The sequence below is a fragment of the Arachis hypogaea genome, chromosome 17, assembly GCF_003086295.3.
Source record: "Arachis hypogaea cultivar Tifrunner chromosome 17, arahy.Tifrunner.gnm2.J5K5, whole genome shotgun sequence".
Lineage (NCBI taxonomy): Eukaryota > Viridiplantae > Streptophyta > Magnoliopsida > Fabales > Fabaceae > Arachis > Arachis hypogaea.
Genome location: NC_092052.1, coordinates 25,944,069 through 25,965,611, shown reverse-complemented (window position 1 = coordinate 25,965,611; position 21,543 = coordinate 25,944,069). Strand labels below are relative to the sequence as shown.

The window sequence follows — 21,543 nt, the reverse complement described above, 5'->3', positions numbered from 1 at the left end:
AGTTTTGTGTTGGAACGTTTTCCATACATCGTTCGGTCTTCGCCACCACCGCTGCTCCTCGTCGTTCGGTCTTTGCTGCCAGATCTCGCCGCTCCTCTTCCTTGCGTTCTACTTCACTGGCAGCGGCATGCACGGCGACGGCTTCAACCTACCGTGACGACGACGGTGGCCAGGCTCCCTTCCAGCAACAATGACATGCATGAACGGCGGCAGCAGTTTCTCGCTTTTCATGTCGCGTCGTCAAATCGTCGTTTATCCCCAATTTTACTTCTGTTTCTAGTTTTGTTAATCAGATTGTTAATCCACCAATTTTGATTCTGATTCTGATTTTGTTAATCACATTGTTTTCAATTTTGATTATTTGTTCTTCTATTTCTGTTACTTCCACATCTGATTCTGCTTCTGTTTCTAATTTTGATGTTTTTGATTTTGCTTCTATTTCTAATTCTGCATCTGATTCTTTGTTCTTTTAGTTTTGATGCTTCTGTTACTTTAGTTTCTGCTTCTTTTTCTATTTCCAATTTTGCTTCAACTTTTGTTTTCAATTCTGCTTATGTCTGCTTCATTGTTATTGCTGAAGAAGAAAAATAAGAAGAGATGGCTTCATTGTTTTTGTTTTTGATTCATTGTTCTTGTGTTTCATTATTTTTTCTTTTGATTCATTGTTGCTGATTTTATTGTTGTTGTTGTTGCTGTTGATGGAGAGAACGAAAAAGAAGAATAGAAATTGGGTATTTTGTTGAAGAAGGAGAAGAGTATTTTGGTTTGAAGGAAGGTTTTGAAAATAAGTTAAACTTTAGGAACGATTTTGTAAGAAAAAATAGTTGAGAACAAAAAAAATTTTCAATCTCTACCTTAAAAATTAAAATTGTAATTAACTCGAGAAAAAATAGTCAGATTACTAGCAAATTTTTTTTTTTAATTTGAAGAATAAATTTGAAGTAAGAAAAACAGGTTGAAGTGAGCCCATTTTTTTTTTTTAATTTGAATCGATTATTGCTTAAAAATGAAAAGTAAAGGTAACCGATTTTTTTTTCGGTTTGAACGGATTATTTTGAAAGGAAAAAAAAAGTTGAAGTAAACGAATTTTGTTGTAAAATAATTTTTTTTAGGAAAGAAAAAATAGGTGAATCAAGGCCTGTGGTATAAAAATATAGATGTTTAAAAATACTCATGAAATAATATTACAGAAAGTCAATTTTAAGGATGAAATTTTTTTTATTAAAAAGAAAGAAATGATGAAAAATAAGAAATCACAAATCAAAACTCTTAAAGATTTGTTTGGTTTGTATTTTTATTTTTATTTTTAGTGTTTCTGTTTTTTAGATTTTGTAAAAAAAAGTAAAAACAATAAAATTTTATTTTTTGTTTTTATTTTTTTCACAAAATAAAAAAAACAAAAAATACTGAAAATAAAAATACAAACCAAATGTATGCTAGTTGTCATAAATTTACTTCTTTCCATTTAAACATATTTATGAACCCAAGACTAAAATATTCATTAATTCCAAATATTTTTTGGACATTAAAAGTTTTTAAAATATTTTTTTGAGTAAATAGTCAAATTCGTCCTCAAAATATTACTTGTTTTTTAAATTGGTTTTCGAAGGAATTTTTTAATCAAAATTGTCCTTTAAAGATTTTAAGTTAATCATGTTAGTCATTCTGTCACTTTTTTTATTGATAGTGTTAAAATTTGCTAATATGACACGTTAAGTGACACCACAACACACACCTACAAGTCTTAATTGACTATTAACATAATAAATTTATGAAATTAGATCAAATCAAAACCTAATTGAAAGGAGAACTTAAGACATTCAAATTCCTCAATTAGGGGTTGATTTGATATAATTTCGTAAACTAATTATGTTAATAGTCAATTAGGACCACTAGGTGTGTGTTGTAATGTTATTTAATGTACTATATTTACAGACTCTGACGTCGTTAGCAATGAAAGTGACGAAATGACTAATATGACTAATTTAAAATCTTTAAAATACAAATTTGATTAAAAAATATATTTCAAAGACCAATTTAGAGAACAAGTAATCTTTTAGAGATTAATTTAACTATTTACTCATTCTTACTCCATAAAAAAACGTCCTTTAAACAAAGAGAAAATTCCATTCTCCTCTAAGATATATTAAAATGACACTCCCCTCTCTTCTATTTGTAAAATATATATATTTTTCTCCCTTGTAACTTTTAAAAAACCTCCTCTTTAATCCATTTAAATTTTTTTGTGTTAACTACCGTTAACTTTATCTATTTTTAAAGAAAAAATAATTTTTTTTTACAAAAATACCATTTAATAAAAATTTTATCTTTTGTGATAAAATTTTGTTTATCAAAATACCCTTTAACAAATTGTCTTTTCTATTGATTAAATTGTATTTTTTAAAATATTTTTTTAAAAAGTTTTAATGATTAAATTATTTTTTTTAAGATACCCTTCAATAATTTTTTAATTATTAAGGAACTTACATTGTACATATATGAAAGAATGAGATGTTAATTTTTTTAAATTTTGGAATTATCCATCTCGACTTGTTTTTATGTTTTGATAAAGTTGTTAATAATTTTCAATAGTTCTATGAAATAAATTATTTATTAATATTAATTGTTATACTTATTAACATTGGTAAGCTTTTTTAATTTAATGTTAAAATAATAATTTAATATTAAAAAATTAATAGTAAAATACAAAAATAATTGTTAACGAAAATTTTAACAAAATCACAATTTAATAATCAAAAAAGTTATCAAAAGATATCTTAGGAAAAAAAATAATTTAATCAGTAAAAAATAATCTATTAAAGAATATTTTGATAAACAAAATTTAATCACAAAAATAAAATTTTTATTAAAGGGTATCTTTGTAAAAAATAATTTATTTTTTCTTGAAAAATATAAAATTAGTATTAATTAACAAAAAAAATTTAAAATAAATTATTTTTTTTTAAATTATAAGAAAATAGAGTGTAAATTTTACAAATAGAAAAGAAAAAATTATCATTTTAGCATCTCTTAAGAGAAGATAGTAGAATTCTCTCTTAAACAAATTACTAGCATACGTTGTCATTGTCACGCAACCAAAATCTTTTACGTAATTATTATCATCTTAAGAGCATCTCCAAAAGTGAGTCCCTCCATTACATTTTTCTGACACACAGGGACTTAAATCATTGGAGAGAAGAATAAATAACTCATTGCACAAGTCTCAAGAAAGAGGAGTTTCTCCTCAGAAAAATCCTATCCAATGACAACTTGCCATGTGGCAAATTATTTTTAAATAATAATTAATTAATTATAATTAAATTATTTAATATAATTATTATTTAAATAATTATATTTTTATTTAATTAATAATTTATATTAATTATTTAAATTATAATTAATTAAATTTATTTACATAAAAAATATATTTAATTTTTTATACATTATAAAATAATTTTTTAATGAGTTGTTTATTTTTATTTATAAAATTTGGAATGCTAATCACATTACAAAACTATAGAGTTTAACTATGTTTTTTTATATTAAGTAATTTTACAAATTAATGTAATCTTGATTATATATTGTGTATTATTTTTATATATAATTTTTTTAATATTAATATTTTTAACAGTGAATTATTTTTGAATTTATAAATTTAAAAAATATTATTGTAAAAAAATAGTAATTATATTAATTTTAATTACTTTAATTAATTAATTAAGTGAAAACACAATAGAGACTAAATTTAGTTTCTCTTAATGGAGAAGAGAGAAATGTTTTGAGTTTTTATTTACTATTTATGACGTAAAAACTGATGTAAAGTTATTTTTTATGACAGGTAAACCATAAATAGAAATTGAAATGAATTTTCTACCAAAGATGGTCTAAGAAACTTGCAAGTACAAATATCTAGTTGAACAATAATGTAAAATTCTCATATTTTATTGGTACATAACAATTAAACTTATATATTAGCATGTCCACACGTATTAAAGTCTAATGTATTATTATTATTATTATTATCCTTTTCGTTCCTCTCATAATCCAAATGATAATGGACAGAATTTAAACTGTTACGGCCTGGCCCAAATTCACGCGGGTCAACCCGACCCGAGTTCTCGCCGACCCAGTAATGCACCCTCCACCCGACCCGGACACGCGTCCCGTACGGCTTGCATACAGCCGTGGGACAACACCTTTGAGGGTATGGGCCTGCCCACTGAAAGGGCCCACTACTGACATGTATATAAGGGGGAGACTGGCTCTCCCCCCGAGGTACGTCATATTCACACACCATTTCCTCTCTGCCTGCACATATTCTGACAAGAGCGTCGGAGTGTCTTTGCAGGTGGCTCCCCCCCTCTCCATGCGAAGTGCTCGGGACCTCGCACACCCGGGACCAGGAGACCACGACCAGACGAGCCTCTCCACCATCACAAGCGTTGACCTCAGGGTCCTGACCCGAACCGTCCGGTATCCGATCTACCGAACATTGGCGCCGTCTGTGGGGAAACGTTCATGGATTTCGTGCTGGTCCAGACTGGGACAGGTTCCGAGGTAGCGCCTCCCATACTCGGGGGAGGCGCCGTCGCGACGGAATCCCGGCAACAGCAACGGTCGCCCCCGAGGGATGCGACACAGACTCACGAGAGACGCCCCTTCGGGGAGACGGGTGATAACCACGCCAGGATAATGCAAGAACTACGCCATAGAATGCAGGACTTAGAGCGCCGGCTAGCAGAAAGAGAGCGCGACCAACGCTCCCAAGAACGGAGTCCCACCCGTTCCCGTTCGAGGAGCCGCTCGAGGCGCACGCCGAGCCCCCAGTACGAGTCGGAGAGCACTGGGGGGCGAGTACGCCCCAGAAGGAGAAGTCGCGACCCCATCATCTACGCCCGCCACGAAAGGCGGCGCGCGTCGAACAGGGGCGACGAGGAAGCCCACCGCGAGAACAATGAGTCGAGAAGAACTGCCCGAGGACCCGTCATAATAGGAGCGACCCCTTTCCACCGCTCTGTACTCGAGGTCCGACTACCAAAACACTTCGACAAACCGACAGACATGAAATATGACGGAACGCAAGACCCCCTGGAACACTTGACGGCCTTTGAGGCCAGGATGAACCTAGAAGGGGTGGGAGATGAGGTCAGATGCCATGCCTTCCCAGTCACCTTAGCGGGCCCAGCAATACGGTGGTTTAACAACCTCCCGCAAGGCTCGGTGACCCAATTTTCCGACATCAGCCACGCCTTCTTGGCTCAGTTCACAACCAGGATTGTCAAAGCCAAACACCCAATTAATTTGCTGGGGGTAACACAAAGACCCGGAGAGCCGACCAGGAAGTACCTGGACCGTTTTAATGACGAGTGCTTGGAAATTGACGGTCTGACGGACTCAGTGGCAAGTTTGTGTCTAACGAACGGACTCTCGAATGAGGACTTCAGGAAACACCTCACCACAAAGCCCGTCTGGACAATGCAAGAGATCCAGTGTGTGGCCAAAGAATACATTAATGACGAGGAAGTCAGCCGGGTTGTGGCCGCCAATAAACGGCAGCCCGCCTACAACCAATCCCGGCACTTCGAAGCCAGAGAAAGACCAAAGGAACACGCCAGGGACGGCGGTCTGAGTAAACCACCCAAACCGTTCCCCCGAGTTGGGAAGTTCACCAACTACACCCCCCTCACGGCATCGATCACTGAAGTTTACCAACAGATAGTAGAAAAGGGGATATTGACGAAGCCCCGACCACTGAAGGACAGGACGGGAGGAAACAAGAACCTCTACTGCGAGTATCACAAGGGTTACGGGCACAAGACCCAAGACTGCTTTGACCTAAAGGATGCCCTCGAGCAAGCTATCAGGGACGGCAAACTCGCCGACTTCTCCCACCTTATAAGGGAACCAAGGAGACGCAACCGGGACAACGACAACGAAGACAGATCCCGACCAACAAGACGACGACAGGAACCAGAGGGTGACGACCACGGTCTCATGGTGGTAAACGTGGTGACGGCCAGGAATACCGCCCCGAGGTCGAAATCGGCGCAAAAGAAAGATGCCAAGGTCCTAGCGGTCTCCACCTCACCTGTTAGAAGTCTTAAGGGTCTCCCACCTATCTCTTTCGGCCCGGAGGACCAATGGTTTGACGAGGTACCAGAAAGCCCGCCCATGGTCATCACGGCTAGGGTCGGAACTGGCCTCGTCAAACGAATCCTGGTAGACACGGGGCAGACTCAAACATCATGTTCCGAAACATTTTCGATGCCCTGGGATTGAGAGATTCCGACCTGACGACCCACCAGCACGGTGTGGTAGGGTTAGGAGACCACTTCATCAAGCCAGACGGAATCATCACACTCCCGACCTCTGTGGGACAAGGGCAAAGACGGAGGACAATCATGGCAGACTTTGTAATATTACGAGATTCGACGGCTTATAACATCATCCTGGGGAGAAAGACCATTAACGACCTGGGAGCAGTTATCAGTACGAAACTACTGGTGATGAAGTTCATCACCGATGACGGATCCGTGGGATCCCTCCGGGGCGACTTGGAAATGGCGGTCGCTTGCGACCACGCCAGCCTTTCTCTCAGGAAAAAATCCAAGGAAGCGTCAGGGGTTTTCCTGGCCGACCTGGACGCCAGGGTAGACGACAAACCCAGACCAGAGCCAGAAGGAGACTTGGAAAAGTTCAGAGTCGGCGAGGAGGACGATAAATTCACATTCATAAACAGAAACCTCCCGCACGAAATAAAAGAGCCTTTGATGGAGATGATCAGGGCTAATGCCGATCTCTTTGCCTGGACACCTGCCGACATGCCAGGGATAGACCCACAGCTCATGTCGCATCACCTGGCCGTAAAGGCAGGAGCCAAACCAATGGCCCAGAGAAGGAGGAAAATGTCACAGGAAAGGGCGGACGAGGTAGCCAAGCAAACGGCCAGCCTCTTAGAAGCGGGATTCATCCGGGAACTGGACTACTCGACTTGGTTGTCGAATGTGGTTCTGGTTAAAAAACACAACGGGAGGTGGAGAATGTGCGTAGACTACTCTGACCTCAACAAGGCTTGTCCCAAGGACTGCTACCCCCTACCTAATATTGATGCACTCGTCGACGCAGCGGCAGGGTACAGATATCTGAGTTTCATGGACGCCTACTCAGGGTACAATCAGATACCGATGCACCGACCCGACGAGGAAAAAACGGCGTTCATAACGCCAGGGGGCATCTATTGTTACAAGATAATGCCATTTGGTCTAAAAAATGCAGGAGCCACATACCAAAGGTTGATGAATAAGATATTCAGCGAACTCCTGGGCAAAACAGTGGAAGTCTATGTAGATGACATACTCGCAAAGACCGCACGACCTGACGATCTCCTGAGCGACCTTAACGACGTTTTTTCGTCCCTACGACAACACGACATGAGGGTTAATCCGCTCAAATGCGCGTTCGCCATGGAGGCCGGAAAGTTCCTGGGCTTCATGATCACTCAAAGAGGAGTGGAAGCCAATCCCGAAAAATGCCAAGCGGTCCTTCAAATGAAGAGTCCGGGTTGCATCAAAGACGTCCAGAGACTTGCTGGGAGATTGACAGCTTTGTCCCGTTTTCTCGGCGCATCGGCAGCAAGGGCCCTACCTTTCTTCAATTTAATGAGAAAGGGAATGACGTTCGAATGGACACCGGCGTGCGAAGAGGCATTCAACCACTTCAAGCAAATCTTGGCGGCACCACCAGTCCTCGGGAAACCCAGAGCCGGAGAACCGCTCTACCTCTACCTATCAGTAACCGAGGAAGCGCTTGCCACGGTCCTCGTTACAGAAGAAGCAAAGACACAACAGCCCGTCTACTTCGTGAGCAGGGCACTCCAGGGACCAGAGCTGAGGTACAGCAAACTGGAAAGACTGGCGCTGGCGCTCCTAGTATCCTCCCGAAGGTTAAGACAATACTTCCAGAGTCACCGTATAGTTGTGAGGACAGATCAGGCGATTCGGCAAATACTGCAAAAACCTGATTTGGCTGGTAGGATGATGACCTGGGCCATCGAGCTCTCACAATATGACCTACAGTATGAGCCTCGACACGCAATCAAGGCCCAGGCAATGGCAGACTTCTTGGTGGAGGTAACGGGCGACCCTCCCGAGGAAACGGGCACACGGTGGAGGCTTCATGTGGACGGAGCCTCCAACCAAACGTCCGGAGGAGCAGGGGTCATCTTGGAAAGCCCAGCAGGGGTCATCTATGAGCAATCAACCAAGTTCGAGTTCCCAGTGTCGAACAACCAAGCAGAATATGAGGCTCTCCTAGGCGGACTAATGCTGGCTCGGGAAGTCGGGGCGACGAGGGTCGAAGTATGCAGCGACTCCCAAGTCGTCACCTCGCAGATAAACGGAAGCTACCAAGCCCGGGACCCCCTCCTCCAAAAGTACTTGGAAAAGGTTAAGCAAATGACAAGCCAGTTCCAGGAGGTCATCATCCAGCACGTTCCAAGAGAAAAGAACACACGAGCAGACCTTTTGTCGAAGCTTGCGAGCACAAAGCCAGGATCGGGTAACCGGTCGCTCATCCAGGGCATGGTGAAGGAACCAACGGTCGCCCTCCACCTGACGGAGTCGAGCCCCTCATGGCTGGACCCCATTACCAACTTCCTGGAACTCGGCAAGATGCCTGAAGATGAGAAAGCAGCCAAAGCTTTAAGAAGGGAGGCGGCCAGATATGCAATCATACAGGGACAACTATTTAAAAAGGGACTCAGCCAGCCCCTATTGAAGTGTTTGCACCCTGACCAAACGGACTACGTGCTTAGAGAAGTCCACGAAGGGTGTTGCGGACACCACATCGGGGGCAAAGCCCTAGCAAGGAAGCTCATCCGAGCAGGATACTACTGGCCAACAATGATGAAGGACTCAAAGGAATTTGTCAGAAAATGCACGAAGTGTCAACAAAACGCCAACTTCCACAAGGCACCAGCCTCCGAGCTAAGCTCGCTAACAACTACACGTCCTTTTGCACAATGGGGAGTCGACCTCTTGGGACCCTTCCCGGTCGGCCCAGGACAAGTCAAATACCTCATTGTAGCCATTGACTACTATACCAAATGGGTAGAGGCTGAACCGCTAGCCACGATATCGTCCTCCAACTGCCGGAAGTTCATGTGGAGGCAGGTGATAACCCGTTTCGGCATCCCGGAGGTCGTTATCTCGGACAATGGGACCCAGTTCACCGACAAGAAGTTCATGGAATTCCTCTCTGGCCTGGGGATAAAGCAAAAGTTCTCCTCGATAGAACACCCCCAAACAAACGGACAGGTAGAGGCCGCAAACAAAGTCATCCTTCTTGGTCTAAAGAAGCGCCTAGACAGTAAGAAGGGAAACTGGGCTGACGAACTCCCCTCCGTCTTATGGTCCTACCGGACAACCGAGCAAAGCGCCACGGGAGAAACCCCCTTTCGCCTAACATACGGGGTCGACGCGGTGATACCAGTCAAAATCGGCGAACCAAGCCCCCGACTACTACTCGCGGGCATGAGCGAAGCGGTCGAGAAAGACCTGATCGAGGAAACAAGGGAGATGGCTCACCTAACAGAAACGGCGCTGAAACAAAGAATAGCCCTGCGTTACAACGCAAAAGTCCTCAAACGAGACTTCGAAGAAAGGGACCTCGTCCTGCGACGCAACGACATCGGCGTCCCGACCCCAGGGGAAGGCAAGCTGGCGGTAAATTGGGAAGGCCCCTACAGGGTAAGGGAGGTACTCGGCAAGGGCGCTTACAAACTCGAAAAACTTGACGGCAAGGAAATACCCAGAACATGGAACGCAGGTAACCTAAAGAGGTTCTACTCCTGACCCACCGGCTCACCGACCAGGGAGCCTAGCCAGATAGTTAATATTTGCCCTGTCCACATGATTAATTCATCTTGTTTACTTACTTTGTCAAATACTTGCACAACTAACGAGTAATTTTCACTTGTTCAAATTTTTATTTGTTAAAACTTTCTTACTTCATACCTGTTTCTCATGACCAAAACCTAAAACGGCACCCCGGGATTGATCACCCCGGGAGCCAGACGGCTCATAGGCCTCAACCAATTCGAAGACTACGCGACCAAATCGGTCCGAACTGCCACCAAATGCGAAAACGGCGAGACGGGCACAAGAAATAAGCCCGCCCAGAATAAACGGTAACACGATAACGGCAACACGACAAAATAACGAAACAAGCAAAAATCGTAGCAATCAAATGACGATAACTTATAAAGCGTCAAAATATGGAACGGACAAGTAAATTGTTCAGGACAAACAAAACGACAAAATATCAACAGATTGTTCAGCAAATGCACTACAAAATATCCTAAGTTACAAGACTTCACTTCCGCGGCATATCAACAATTTTCCCGTCCTGGATAGTCTTGAAAACACCAATTGACGACGTCTCGAAATTAGGAGCAGCAATCTTCAGCTGAGCCTTCAGGGCATCTTCGGTCATCAAGATAGCATTCTTCCCTTGCTCCTTGGCCACCTTAAGCTTCTTCTTAAGCTCAACGGCCTCTGCCTTAGCGGCCTTCGCCTCCGAGACAGCCTGCTCCCGCTCCTTTTCCAAGGCGACAACCCGACCCTGAGCGGCGTTCAGTTGACCTTCCAATGTCATCTCACGCTCAAGAAGCCGGGCCACGGTCTCATCGGACGCCTTCAACCTCTCCGCAACAAACGACGACTTCTCCTCAGCAGCATTAAGCTTTCCCCCTATCTCGGACAGCTGACCCTGGAGGAGTTCAACTTGAGCCTTAAAGTCATTATTCGCCTTAACAGAAGACTCAAGCTTCCTCCGAAGCGCCTCCATACCGGATAACTCAAACTCGACCTTCCGAGCTATCACGGCCCCACGAAGCAAGGTGCGATACATCCACCTCGCCTGCCCGGATAGTTCGGTTGCATGAAAATGCTCTTCCGTCCCGGGTATCAGTTGGGAGTCAATGAACTTGGAAGCATCAAAATTCCTCTCCATTACGGTAAGGGCCCCTTCCGGGCTGGAAGACATCTTTCGCTTCTTGGGAGTGTGGATAAGCTCCACGTCACTATCCGAATGTGGGGTGAGAGTCACGTGCCCGTCAGCGCCCCCTTCCTCATGGACAGGAGAAGCCTGACCCCCTGCGGCCTGTTTTCCCGACGTTTCGGTTTCCCGGACAGGAGAAGCCTGACCCTCTTTCTCCCCTGAAGGGCCCTCCGACTTGCCGACGTCCTTCTCTTCGGCATTCTCGTCATCACTTACCTCAAAAAAGGTCTTCATCAGATTCTCAAGACCGGTCACGGTGGCAGACATTTCCACTACAACAAACAACAAGCACGACTAGTCGTTAGATCGGAAAGAGAAAAAACAACGACAAACATAGGCAAACAAGGAAAACAACTCACGAATATAGCTCCTGGCGGCCTCCCGTTCACCCATAAGAAGATGGGGGTTCAGGGGTTCTTTTCAAAGATAGCAAGAAGGACGTTCGCTATCTGCTTATCTACAGCCGACAACCTTTTGTACGACACTTTAACAAAAGGATTCGACCCCGCGCCAAAGCTCCAGTAAGTCTGGATGAGGCGCTCCCCCTCCAACGACAACCAGAAGGGGTGACGACCTTTGACGGGACGAACCTTGAAATACTTATCCTTAAAACCATGGTAGGAGTCCTCAAAAAGGCTAAAAATCTTCCTACCCTGGGCAGCACGAAAAGAAAGAAATCCTTTTCTCACCTTCCCCTGTTTGGAAGGGTTGGTAAGGTTGAAATAAAAGAGAAAAACGTCCACCGACGCCGGCAACTCCAAGTACTTGCAGACCATCTCGAAACAGCGGATCGAAGCCCAGCTGTTCGGATGAAGTTGAGACGGGGGGACGAATATCCGGTTCAGCAGCGCCATTTGAAACTCGGAGAACGGTATCCGAACACCAACTTGCGTGAACATGGACTTATAAAACCAGATCCAATCGGGGACGCGGGGGGAATGAAAATTGAGCTCATAAATACACTCATGAGGAGCAGGGACAATGGCCTCGTAGTTGGCCTCTTCGTCAGTACCCCCACACAAGTAGCCGGCTTGCCGGAACTCCGTCAATTCCTCCAAACCCATCTGGTTGGGTGAACTCCTTATATCGTCAGTCACCCAAGCATACGGGTCGTAAGCCGCAGCAGATCCGGAAGACCGGGAGACAACGCGAGGCATACCTACAGCGGGGTACCACTCCGTTAGTCTATGAGGTCGGGAGCCCGAAAAAACTCAGAAACTACACCTTTTCAACTCAATCATGACCAGATACGGCTAAAAACTACGCCTACCTCACAAACCACCCAAAAAAGCCTATCCTAGAATGGTACCCCTTCCCTAACTCACCTACCCCAGCACTGAAAAACCTCTCAACAAAAATAAACCAGCCATGCAACAAACGCAAACAGCAATCACACAACAACAGAACATAACACAGATACCAGAAGAAAGAAACCAGAAGATTACTTGGAACGATGAAGGAAATCTGGACTGAAAGTTGAAGCAAGAGGGAGTTCGCACAGGAAGCTTTGGATGTTAGGGAGAGAAGGAGTTGGAAATAATAAGAGTGGGAAGTGGATAGGGAGAAAACTGTTTAAAAACCACCCCCAAAAGCGCGAAAGGAAGCAAGGGCAAAATGGTCTTTGCGCACGGGTTTTTTCAAATCATTATGAGCATTAAATGCCCAGCGCGGAGAACGAAACGGCAAACAGATGCCACAGCAGATCAAGGGACACGCGCACAACAGATGCGTCCCTCCCACGATCAGCCGACCCAACGACAACGCACGAGTGTAAACATCACGCGCCACCAATGGCCCCCACGGCCATCGCTGACGCGTCGGGGGCACTGTTACGGCCTGGCCCAAACTCACGTGGGTCAACCCGACCCGAGTTCTCGCCGACCCAGTAATGCGCCCTCCACCCGACCCGGACACGCGTCCCGTACGGCTTGCACACAGCCGTGGGACAACACCTTTGAGGGTATGGGCCTGCCCACTGAAAGGGCCCATTACTGACATGTATATAAGGGGGAGACTGGCTCTCCCCCCGAGGTACGTCATATTCACACACCATTTCCTCTCCGCCTGCACATATTCTGACAAGAGCGTCGGGGTGTCTTTGCAGATGGCCCCCCCTCTCCATGCGAAGTGCTCGGGACCTCGCACACCCGGGACCAGGAGACCACGACCAGACGAGCCTCTCCACCATCACAAGCGTTGACCTCAGGGTCCTGACCCAAACCGTCCGGTATCCGATCTATCGAACATAAACATTTGAAAGGAGGAACATCATGTTTCGTTCCGGAAATGGGACCCCCCTCTCCATGATTACAATTTGGTCTCCAAGTCCAAGATAATGAGAGTGGTTACGTTGCACACTATCACTATTACACGTCTATTTCTTTTGAATAACTTTAAAATTAAGATGTAGAAGTATTTCTCATCATTGAAAAAATGAAAGAAAGAAAGAAAGAAAAACAAGTTACGAATTCATAGTCCTTTTTTAATAAGCACAACGAAAAACCATTTTGTTTGAAATTTGAGTTCAAAAAAAAAAATAGTATAATTGCCCTTAACTATTACTACTTCCATGGTGTTCAAAGGATAACTGTAGCGTAAATTAGATTAATTGAGTCATAATTCACAAGTACTTGAATGCATGTCAAGCAAGCATTTTACAAATATAAAAAATAATATTAGCTATTCAATCAAAACTTTATTGAGTAACCGCAAAAGATGACAATGGCGGAGGGTATTAGATAAGATGTAAATGGATCACGGCATCTCACACGGCTTACATGTCTTTAAGCTCAATTATTCAGGCCCAATTGTAAGCACTGAACTCACACAGTGACTTACCTTGTATAAAACTGAAAGGGTCATGCGTTGATGATAACCATAAACCATTGAAAGGATTATGCTTTAACTAATCCATTTCAACACTACTATCAAGTTGAAAAATAGGGACCTTTTATTTATGCAGAAGGAAATATCATACGCTCAAAAGAATCAAATATTGTTTTAACTGGAGACTGCAACAACGTATATTATTACAGTGGAAGCTTTCAATTGTTGCATATTCTTCATTCTTTGATTAACAACCATGCATTGAACGTCATTTCTACACGGCTGTAGCTACTAAAGATGATTCTCAACCTAAGGACTCAATCATGATTTTGTGTGTGTGTGAGAGAGAGAGAGAGAAAGAGAGAGATTGAGAGAGAGAAGGGCAACAAGCTCAAGATGAGAGTCAACTAGTTTGGATGTTGATCATTGGGGAAAAAAAAGGAAAGAAAAAGAATAGGGGAAAACTCTCAGACAATCAAACGGGAACAAGTAGTGTTGGTATACAGACTGAAGTTCATGGTACATCCTAACTAATCCTAACTGAGGACCTAGGTTACAATTCAAAACAAAATTTAACTTATAAGTATGTAGATACCACAAACTGACGGTAACATAACATCAACGCTCTCAAAATGACGGTTTTCTTGGGAGTAAAATGAACTACCATAATCTTTCTCTTACTGTGGGTTAATTTGTCAATCTTTCGGGGACCATTTTGTTAGCAAACTAAACTCTGGAGGCTTAAAGTAGTAGTTTACTCCTTATGTTCTGTTCTATCTGTTTTACTAGAGTTGCTTTCTGAAATTTTCAGAAACAGTTGAACCAAGGTTCAACCTTGTTCCTTGGCAATAGAAGAGTCACAGCTCTTCAGATTTCGGTCATCGTTCCAAGTTTGTCAGTCATTTAATTAGTAGCTATGCCATTCCAAACACTTTCTTATATACAAAGATACCACACCACTTGTAGAAAAATCAAACATATGGATATAACCAAAACTAAAATCAATAGGTTTTAACATGTTTATTAAGGGATAAGGATTAAATTAAAACAATCAAAGCAAATAAATTCCACCTGGCTTCATTAAAGCATGTTTAGAAATCATTGGTAGTTCGTTCCTCAAGAATTACCAAAGATACATCATATAAACATAGCAATGATGTTTCAAATGCAAAACAATCAAAATCACAAAATCACGCAACAACAAAAAAAGGGATAGAAAATAAATAGATAATGGATTTCAAGAAAAGATGCCAAAGATAAAAATTTACAGAACTTCCTTTACCTCTTAATCAAAGAAGTACAATGTTTATATATATGGTCTTAAAAACAAGCACCACTGCATTCGCACCCTCAGTGCCTATACACAACAATTCTTACATTTCCCAAACTACAAAAACTAAGCAAATTTTAAAAAAGAAAAAAAAAATTAGGATCATGGGGAGAATATAGGTGATTCAGCGAAACAAATAGGGCACCTGAGTAATCCATTCTCGTTGCACTTGCCACACGTTCTGAACTCTCCATTCTTCTCCGTATATACCTTCCTGCTACCGTCACACTCGTCGCACAGAACGAACCTCTGACCACCGCACACGTGGCACTCACCTGTATCCGCCTTGGGCAAACCTTCCAGAAGCTGCTTCAGCTCACCGGTCTCGTTCATGCAGATCACCTCCTCTTCTCCCCCAACGTATCTTCCTCCTATGAACACACACGGAAGCTTATTGGGCCCGTCCGGGCCCAATATGTGGCCCAACTCGGTTAGAAAGCTCGAGTCCATTGACACGTCACGCTCGTCAATGGGGACTCGGAAGCCGGTGAGGATCGAGAGGACCGTCCTGCAGGACTTGAACGTGTGCCTCACAACGCGTAGGGACGTGAAGTAGACCACCACACGCTGCTCCGTGCCAGGTATGTAAAGAGGGGCATTTTCGGTATTTTGTTTGGCGGTTTTGTGGTTTTGTGGTTGGAGGTTGGGTTCTGTTTCATGATGATGTTTTTCTTTGCGTCTGGGGGAGGGTAAGGATAAGGCCCTGGCAGGTTTGGGTGGTGGTGGTGGTTGTGGTGGCGGAGGTGGTTGTTGGCGGTGGGGTTGAGTGTGATTTGACCAGGAGCGGACGAGCGAGTTGGCGAGTGTGACTCGGTGGAAGACGGAGGATACTCTTTTGTTGGTTGGCGAGGAACAGAGTTGGGGTTGGGGGGCGTTGATTTGTAATTGGGGAGAATCTTCGAGGCAGAGGGATTCGACGTCCTTGAAGGAGGAACAGGAGAAGAGAGGAGAAGGAGAAAAGGTGGGGGACGATGACGATGAAGAGATCCGGACCGTTGAGTTGTTGCTGCTCCACGATCGCCACATTGAAGTGCGGTTAATGGAAATTTTGGAATATTATTCAATTCAAGGGAAGCTTTTTTGTTTTTAATAAGGTGAATTTTGGGGTGCGGTGTGGCGGTGGAGGTGAAATGGGAAATGGTATGGATGTGATGAGGGTGAATGAGTTTTTGTTGTTATCTATTTTGGGTTGATTGCTTCAAGAAGCAAAAGCGGATGGTGCTTAATTTGCATGCTTGCAAACTTTGGGGAGCTCCTCTGCTTTTTTTATTTTTACTTTTACTGGATAAGAAAGAGAGGGAGAGGGAGAGGGAGAGGGAGAGGTGAGATGGAGTGACAGGATTTTGAAAAAACAAAATTTTGAAAGGAAAATGAAAAGAAAATCTAACTAATCAGTTTCCGGATTTAAGGGCAGAATTTAGGAGAAGGGGCTAGTGTGTTTAAGGTTGACACTTGAGAATTGATATGGTCAAATGTGAGATAAAATTTCGATTTAATTTTGAATTAATCTCTACATACAAACTTTTTTATTATATAAGTTATACAAGTCTTGAAAATCTCTAAGAGCATCTACAATGGTGAGTTCTTCTTTTACTTTTTTCTGACATATAGGAACTCTAACCATTGGAGGAGAGAAGGAATGAGTTTCCGTACGGGTCTCAAGGTGAGGGAGTCTTTCTAAACAGGGACTTAAGTTAACCAATAATAACTTGTCATTTGGCAAATTATTTTAAAAAAATAATAATATAAAATCTGAAATAATTAAATAATTATATTAAATAATGAAATAATAATTAAATTAATAATAATTATAATAAAAATTATATTAAATAATTATATTTTTATTTAATTAATAATTTATATTAATTATTTAAAAATAATTAATTAAATTAAATAATTAAATTTTTATTTAATTAATGATTTATATTAATTATTTATATCATAATTAATATTAAATATTATTTATATTATTATATTAAATTATAATTAATTAAATTTACTTACATTAAAAAATAAATTTAATTTTTACACTTTATAAAATAATTCTTAGTTGAGTTAATTATTTTTATTTTTAAAATTTAAAATGCTAACGATATTATTAAAATTAGCAATTGTAAACACAAAACTATAAATTAGTGTAATCCCGAATTATATATTATGTATTATTATTATATATGAATTTATTTAATATTAATATCTTTTAATAGTGAATTATTTTTAAATTTATAAATTTAAATAATATTATTAAAAAAATTAATTACATTAATTTTAAGTATTTTAATTAATTAATTAAGTGGGACCACAACAGGGACTAAAGTTAGTTCCTCCTAATGGAGAAGAGAGAGATGTTTGAGTTCCTATTTACCGTTTATGACGCAAAAGCTGATGTTGAGTTACTTTTTATGACAGGTAGGCCATAAATAGGGACTGAGATGAGTTCCCTACTGGAGATGGTCTAATTCCTAAAACGCGCCTCTTAAACCATTTCCAGTAGGGAACAGTCCCTATTTATGGCCCACCTGTCATAAAAAGTGACTCCACATTAGATTTTGCGTCATAACCAATAAATATGAACTCAATGAATCTCTCTCTCCTCCATTAGAAGGAACTAATTTTAATCCCTATTGTGGTCCTACCTAATTAATTAATTAAGTAATTAAAATTAATATAATTATTATTTTTTATAATAATATTATTTAAATTTATAATTTCAAAATAATTCAATATTATAAAATATTAAAATAAATAACTTAAATTTGATTAGTATTTTAAATTTTATAAATAAAAATAAATAATCCAACTAAAAATAATTTTATAATATATAAAAATTAAATTTATTTTTTATGTAAAATAAATTTAATTAATTATGATTTAATATAACAATATAAATAATATTTGATATTGATTTAACATAATTATTTATATTAATTATAATTTAATATAACTAATTATTAAATAATTAATATAAATAATTAATTAAATAGATATATAAGTATTTAATATATATATTTAATATATTTTTTATTTTTTTATTAACTTATCACATGGCATGATTTTATTGGTTGTTGCAAGTCCCTGCTTAGAGGGACTCTCAACCTTGATCCCTGTGAAGAGCCTTCTTTCCCTTTTCACTCCAATGGTAATTGAGTCCCATGTGTCAGAAGAGGAACTCTATTTCTTAGCATTGGAGTTGCTCTTATGGCACGTCACGCGCCTCCTTAAGACCATCTCCAGTAGGGAACTCATCCCAGTTCCTGTTTATGGCCCACCTGTCATAAAAAGTAACTCCACATCAGTTTTTGCGTTATAAACAATAAATAGGAACTCAAAGCATCTCTCTCTTCTCCATTAGGAGGAACTAACTTTAGTCCCTATTGTGGTCCCACTTAATTAATTAATTAAAATACTTAAAATTAATATAATTAATTTTTTTCAATAATATTATTTAAATTTATAAATTTAAAAATAATTCATTATTAAAAGATATTAATATTAAATAAATTCATATATAATAATAATACACAATATATAATTCAAGATTATACTAATTTATAGTTTTGTGTTTACAACTGCTAATTTTAATAATATCATTAGCATTTTAAATATTTAAAAATAAAAATAACCAACTCAACTAAAAATTATTTTATAAAGTATAAAAAATAAATTTATTTTTTAGTGTAAGTAAATTTAATTAATATAAATTATTAATTAAATAAAAACTTAATTATTTAATTTAATTAATTATTTAATTAATTATTATTTAAATAATTAATATAAATTATTAATTAAATAAAAATATAATTATTTAATATAATTTTTATTATAATTATTACTAATTTAATTATTATTTAATTATTTCAGATTTTATATTATTATTTTTTTATAATAACTTGCCAAATGGCAAGTTATTATTGGTTAATTTGAGTCCCTGCTTAGAGGGACTCCCTTACCTTGATCCTTGTGCGGGAACTCACTCCTTCTCTCCTCCAATGGTTAGAGTTCCTATATGTTAGAAAAAAGTCAAAGAGGAACTCACCATTAGAGGTGCTCTAACAGATTTTCCAATCAATCAACGCATAAATACATAACTTTCTTTTCCGAAAGGATTTCGTTTCTTTTTTTGAATTTCTTCTGCGTTTTCTTACCTTCTCTCTTCGATCTCTTTCGTGCGTTTTTCTCTCCCTTTTCCTTCTCTGTTTACGTAAGTTTTTCTTTCTGTTCTCTTTCTACGTTTTTTTCGTTTTCCATTGTTTTTGAAATCAAGTTCTGAAATCGTTTTGAAGATAATAGATTATTCAATTTCAGATTATTAGCTAAACCATAGCAAAGTGGATTTTGAATTTGAATTCAATGAAGTTCCTGAGGTGTGGTTTAATTCCAGTTAATAATTGAATCTGAATTTGAATCCAATTAGTAGTTTATGATTGTGTAGCTGAATAATGCGTGAACCTTGTCTATGAAATTTGCTGTTCATTGTTCCTTGTTTGAATTGAATCTAATGTACTAGTTCTAATGAATTTTTTGCATTTTATATCAGGGGTGTAAATCAAGAATATTTGGGTGTATTTCAAGAAAGTTTGGGTGTATTTACAGTTTATGACTTTTCATCTCACTGAGCGTGAATTGTCTTATTATTTTAGTTGAATTGTTTTAGTTTCAGTTTATTGATAATTCATGAATATGATTTTTGTTATTTTTTATAATGGTTTTATAGTTGTATTTGCATTCTATAGTTTATGTCTGTTTTAATATGGTGTATTTTGGGTGTATTTTGCAGTAAATTGTGGTGTTGATGAGCAGTTTGTATCTAAGGTTGGGACGACCTTTAACACCCTTGAAGATGCTGCAAAATTCTACAAGAATTATGCGAAGGCTGCAGGTTTTTCTACAAGAGTTCGGAGTACAAATAAAAAGGGAATCAATTAATTACATGTAGCATAGAGGAAAAATGGAAATTGAAAATATCTTCGACTGAGAAGACAAATCCCTCGACTGGATTTGAAGTAGGAAAATCGAAAATTTTTTTTATTGTTTTGAGTTCAATCAAGTGGTTGAGGTGTGGTTCAATTCAGAAGAAAAAAAATAGCATTAGAGGAAATATTTTTTTGTATTTGCAGCAAATTTGGGTGTAACACGAAGATATTTAGATGTAAGACAAAGATATTTGGGTGTATTTGTAAGAATTTTGGGTGTATTTTTATTCTGATAAGTTCTGCATAAGTTAAAACTCTTCATCTTCCTCCTCCTCATCTTCTGCTTCTTTTTTTTCATCATCATCACTATTTTTTTCTTCTTTTTTCTTTTATTCATCATTTTTTTTGTTTTACCTTCTCAAGTTTCTTTTTATTTTACTCTCTTAATAAGAATAAAAATAAAAAAATCAAATAAAGAAGAAGAAAAAACACATAATGCTGTAAAATTACTTGGAAGATGATGAACTTACATTCATTTAACTAAAAGAAAGAAAGAAATAAGGAAAAGAAGAAGAAGAAAAAAATGCGGTATTAGAGAAAATATTTTTCTTACAAAAATGCTATTTGTACACTAAAATCAGCTACGAAAATCAGCCACCAATGTATTTGTGTATAAATACATGTGTGCTTTAATTTATTTTCAATGTATTTTTGTATTCCAGTATGTATTTTATACTGATAACTGACTTTGATGGCTGATTTTAGTGTAGATGTAGCATAACTCATTTCTGTATTTGCAGCAAATTTGGGTGTAAAACGAAGATATTTGGGTGTAATACGAAGATATTTGTGTATAAAACGAATATATTTGGATGTATTTTTATTCTAATAAGTTCTGCATAATTTAGAACTTTTCCTCTTCATCCTCCTCATCTTCTGCTGCTGCTTCTTTTTTTTCATCATCATCATTATCACCATCATCTTCTTCTTTTTTTCTTATTCATCTTTTTTTTTGTTTTACCTTCTCAAATTTCTTTTTGTTTTACTCTCTTAACAAGAATAAAAACAAAAAAAAAATCAAACAAAGAAGAAGAAGAAACACATAATGTTATAAAATTACTTGGAAGATGATGAATTTATATTTATTTAACTAAAAGAAAGAAAGAAATAAGGAAAAGAAGAAGAAGAAAAAAAATGCAGCATTAGAGAAAATATTTTTCTGTACAAAAATGCTATTTGTACACTAAAATTATCCATTAAAACCAGTCACTAAAATTAGCCACCAATGTATTTGTATATAAATACATGTGTGCTTTAATTTATTTTCAATGTATATTTGTATTCCAGTATACTTTGGTGGATGATTTTAGCATAACTCATTTCTGTATTTACAGAAAATTTGGGTGTAAAATGAAG

At 38.9% G+C, this 21,543-nt stretch overlaps 1 protein-coding gene across 1 annotated transcript; it reads right to left on the bottom strand.

Annotated features, from left to right (window-relative positions):
• Window positions 1-15,147: 15,147 nt before the first annotated feature.
• LOC112765168 (uncharacterized) lies at window positions 15,148-16,621 on the bottom strand. The gene has a single exon (XM_025811046.3). The coding sequence runs from the start codon at window positions 16,238-16,240 to the stop codon at window positions 15,317-15,319; it is 924 nt and encodes a 307-aa protein (XP_025666831.1). The 5' UTR covers window positions 16,241-16,621; the 3' UTR covers window positions 15,148-15,316.
• Between the last annotated feature and the right edge of the window lie 4,922 nt (window positions 16,622-21,543).

What these genes read in the sequence shown, in the direction of transcription:
- LOC112765168 (XM_025811046.3), bottom strand. Translation starts at nt 16,240, where the DNA reads ATGTGGCGATCGTGGAGCAGCAACAACTCAACGGTCCGGATCTCTTCA.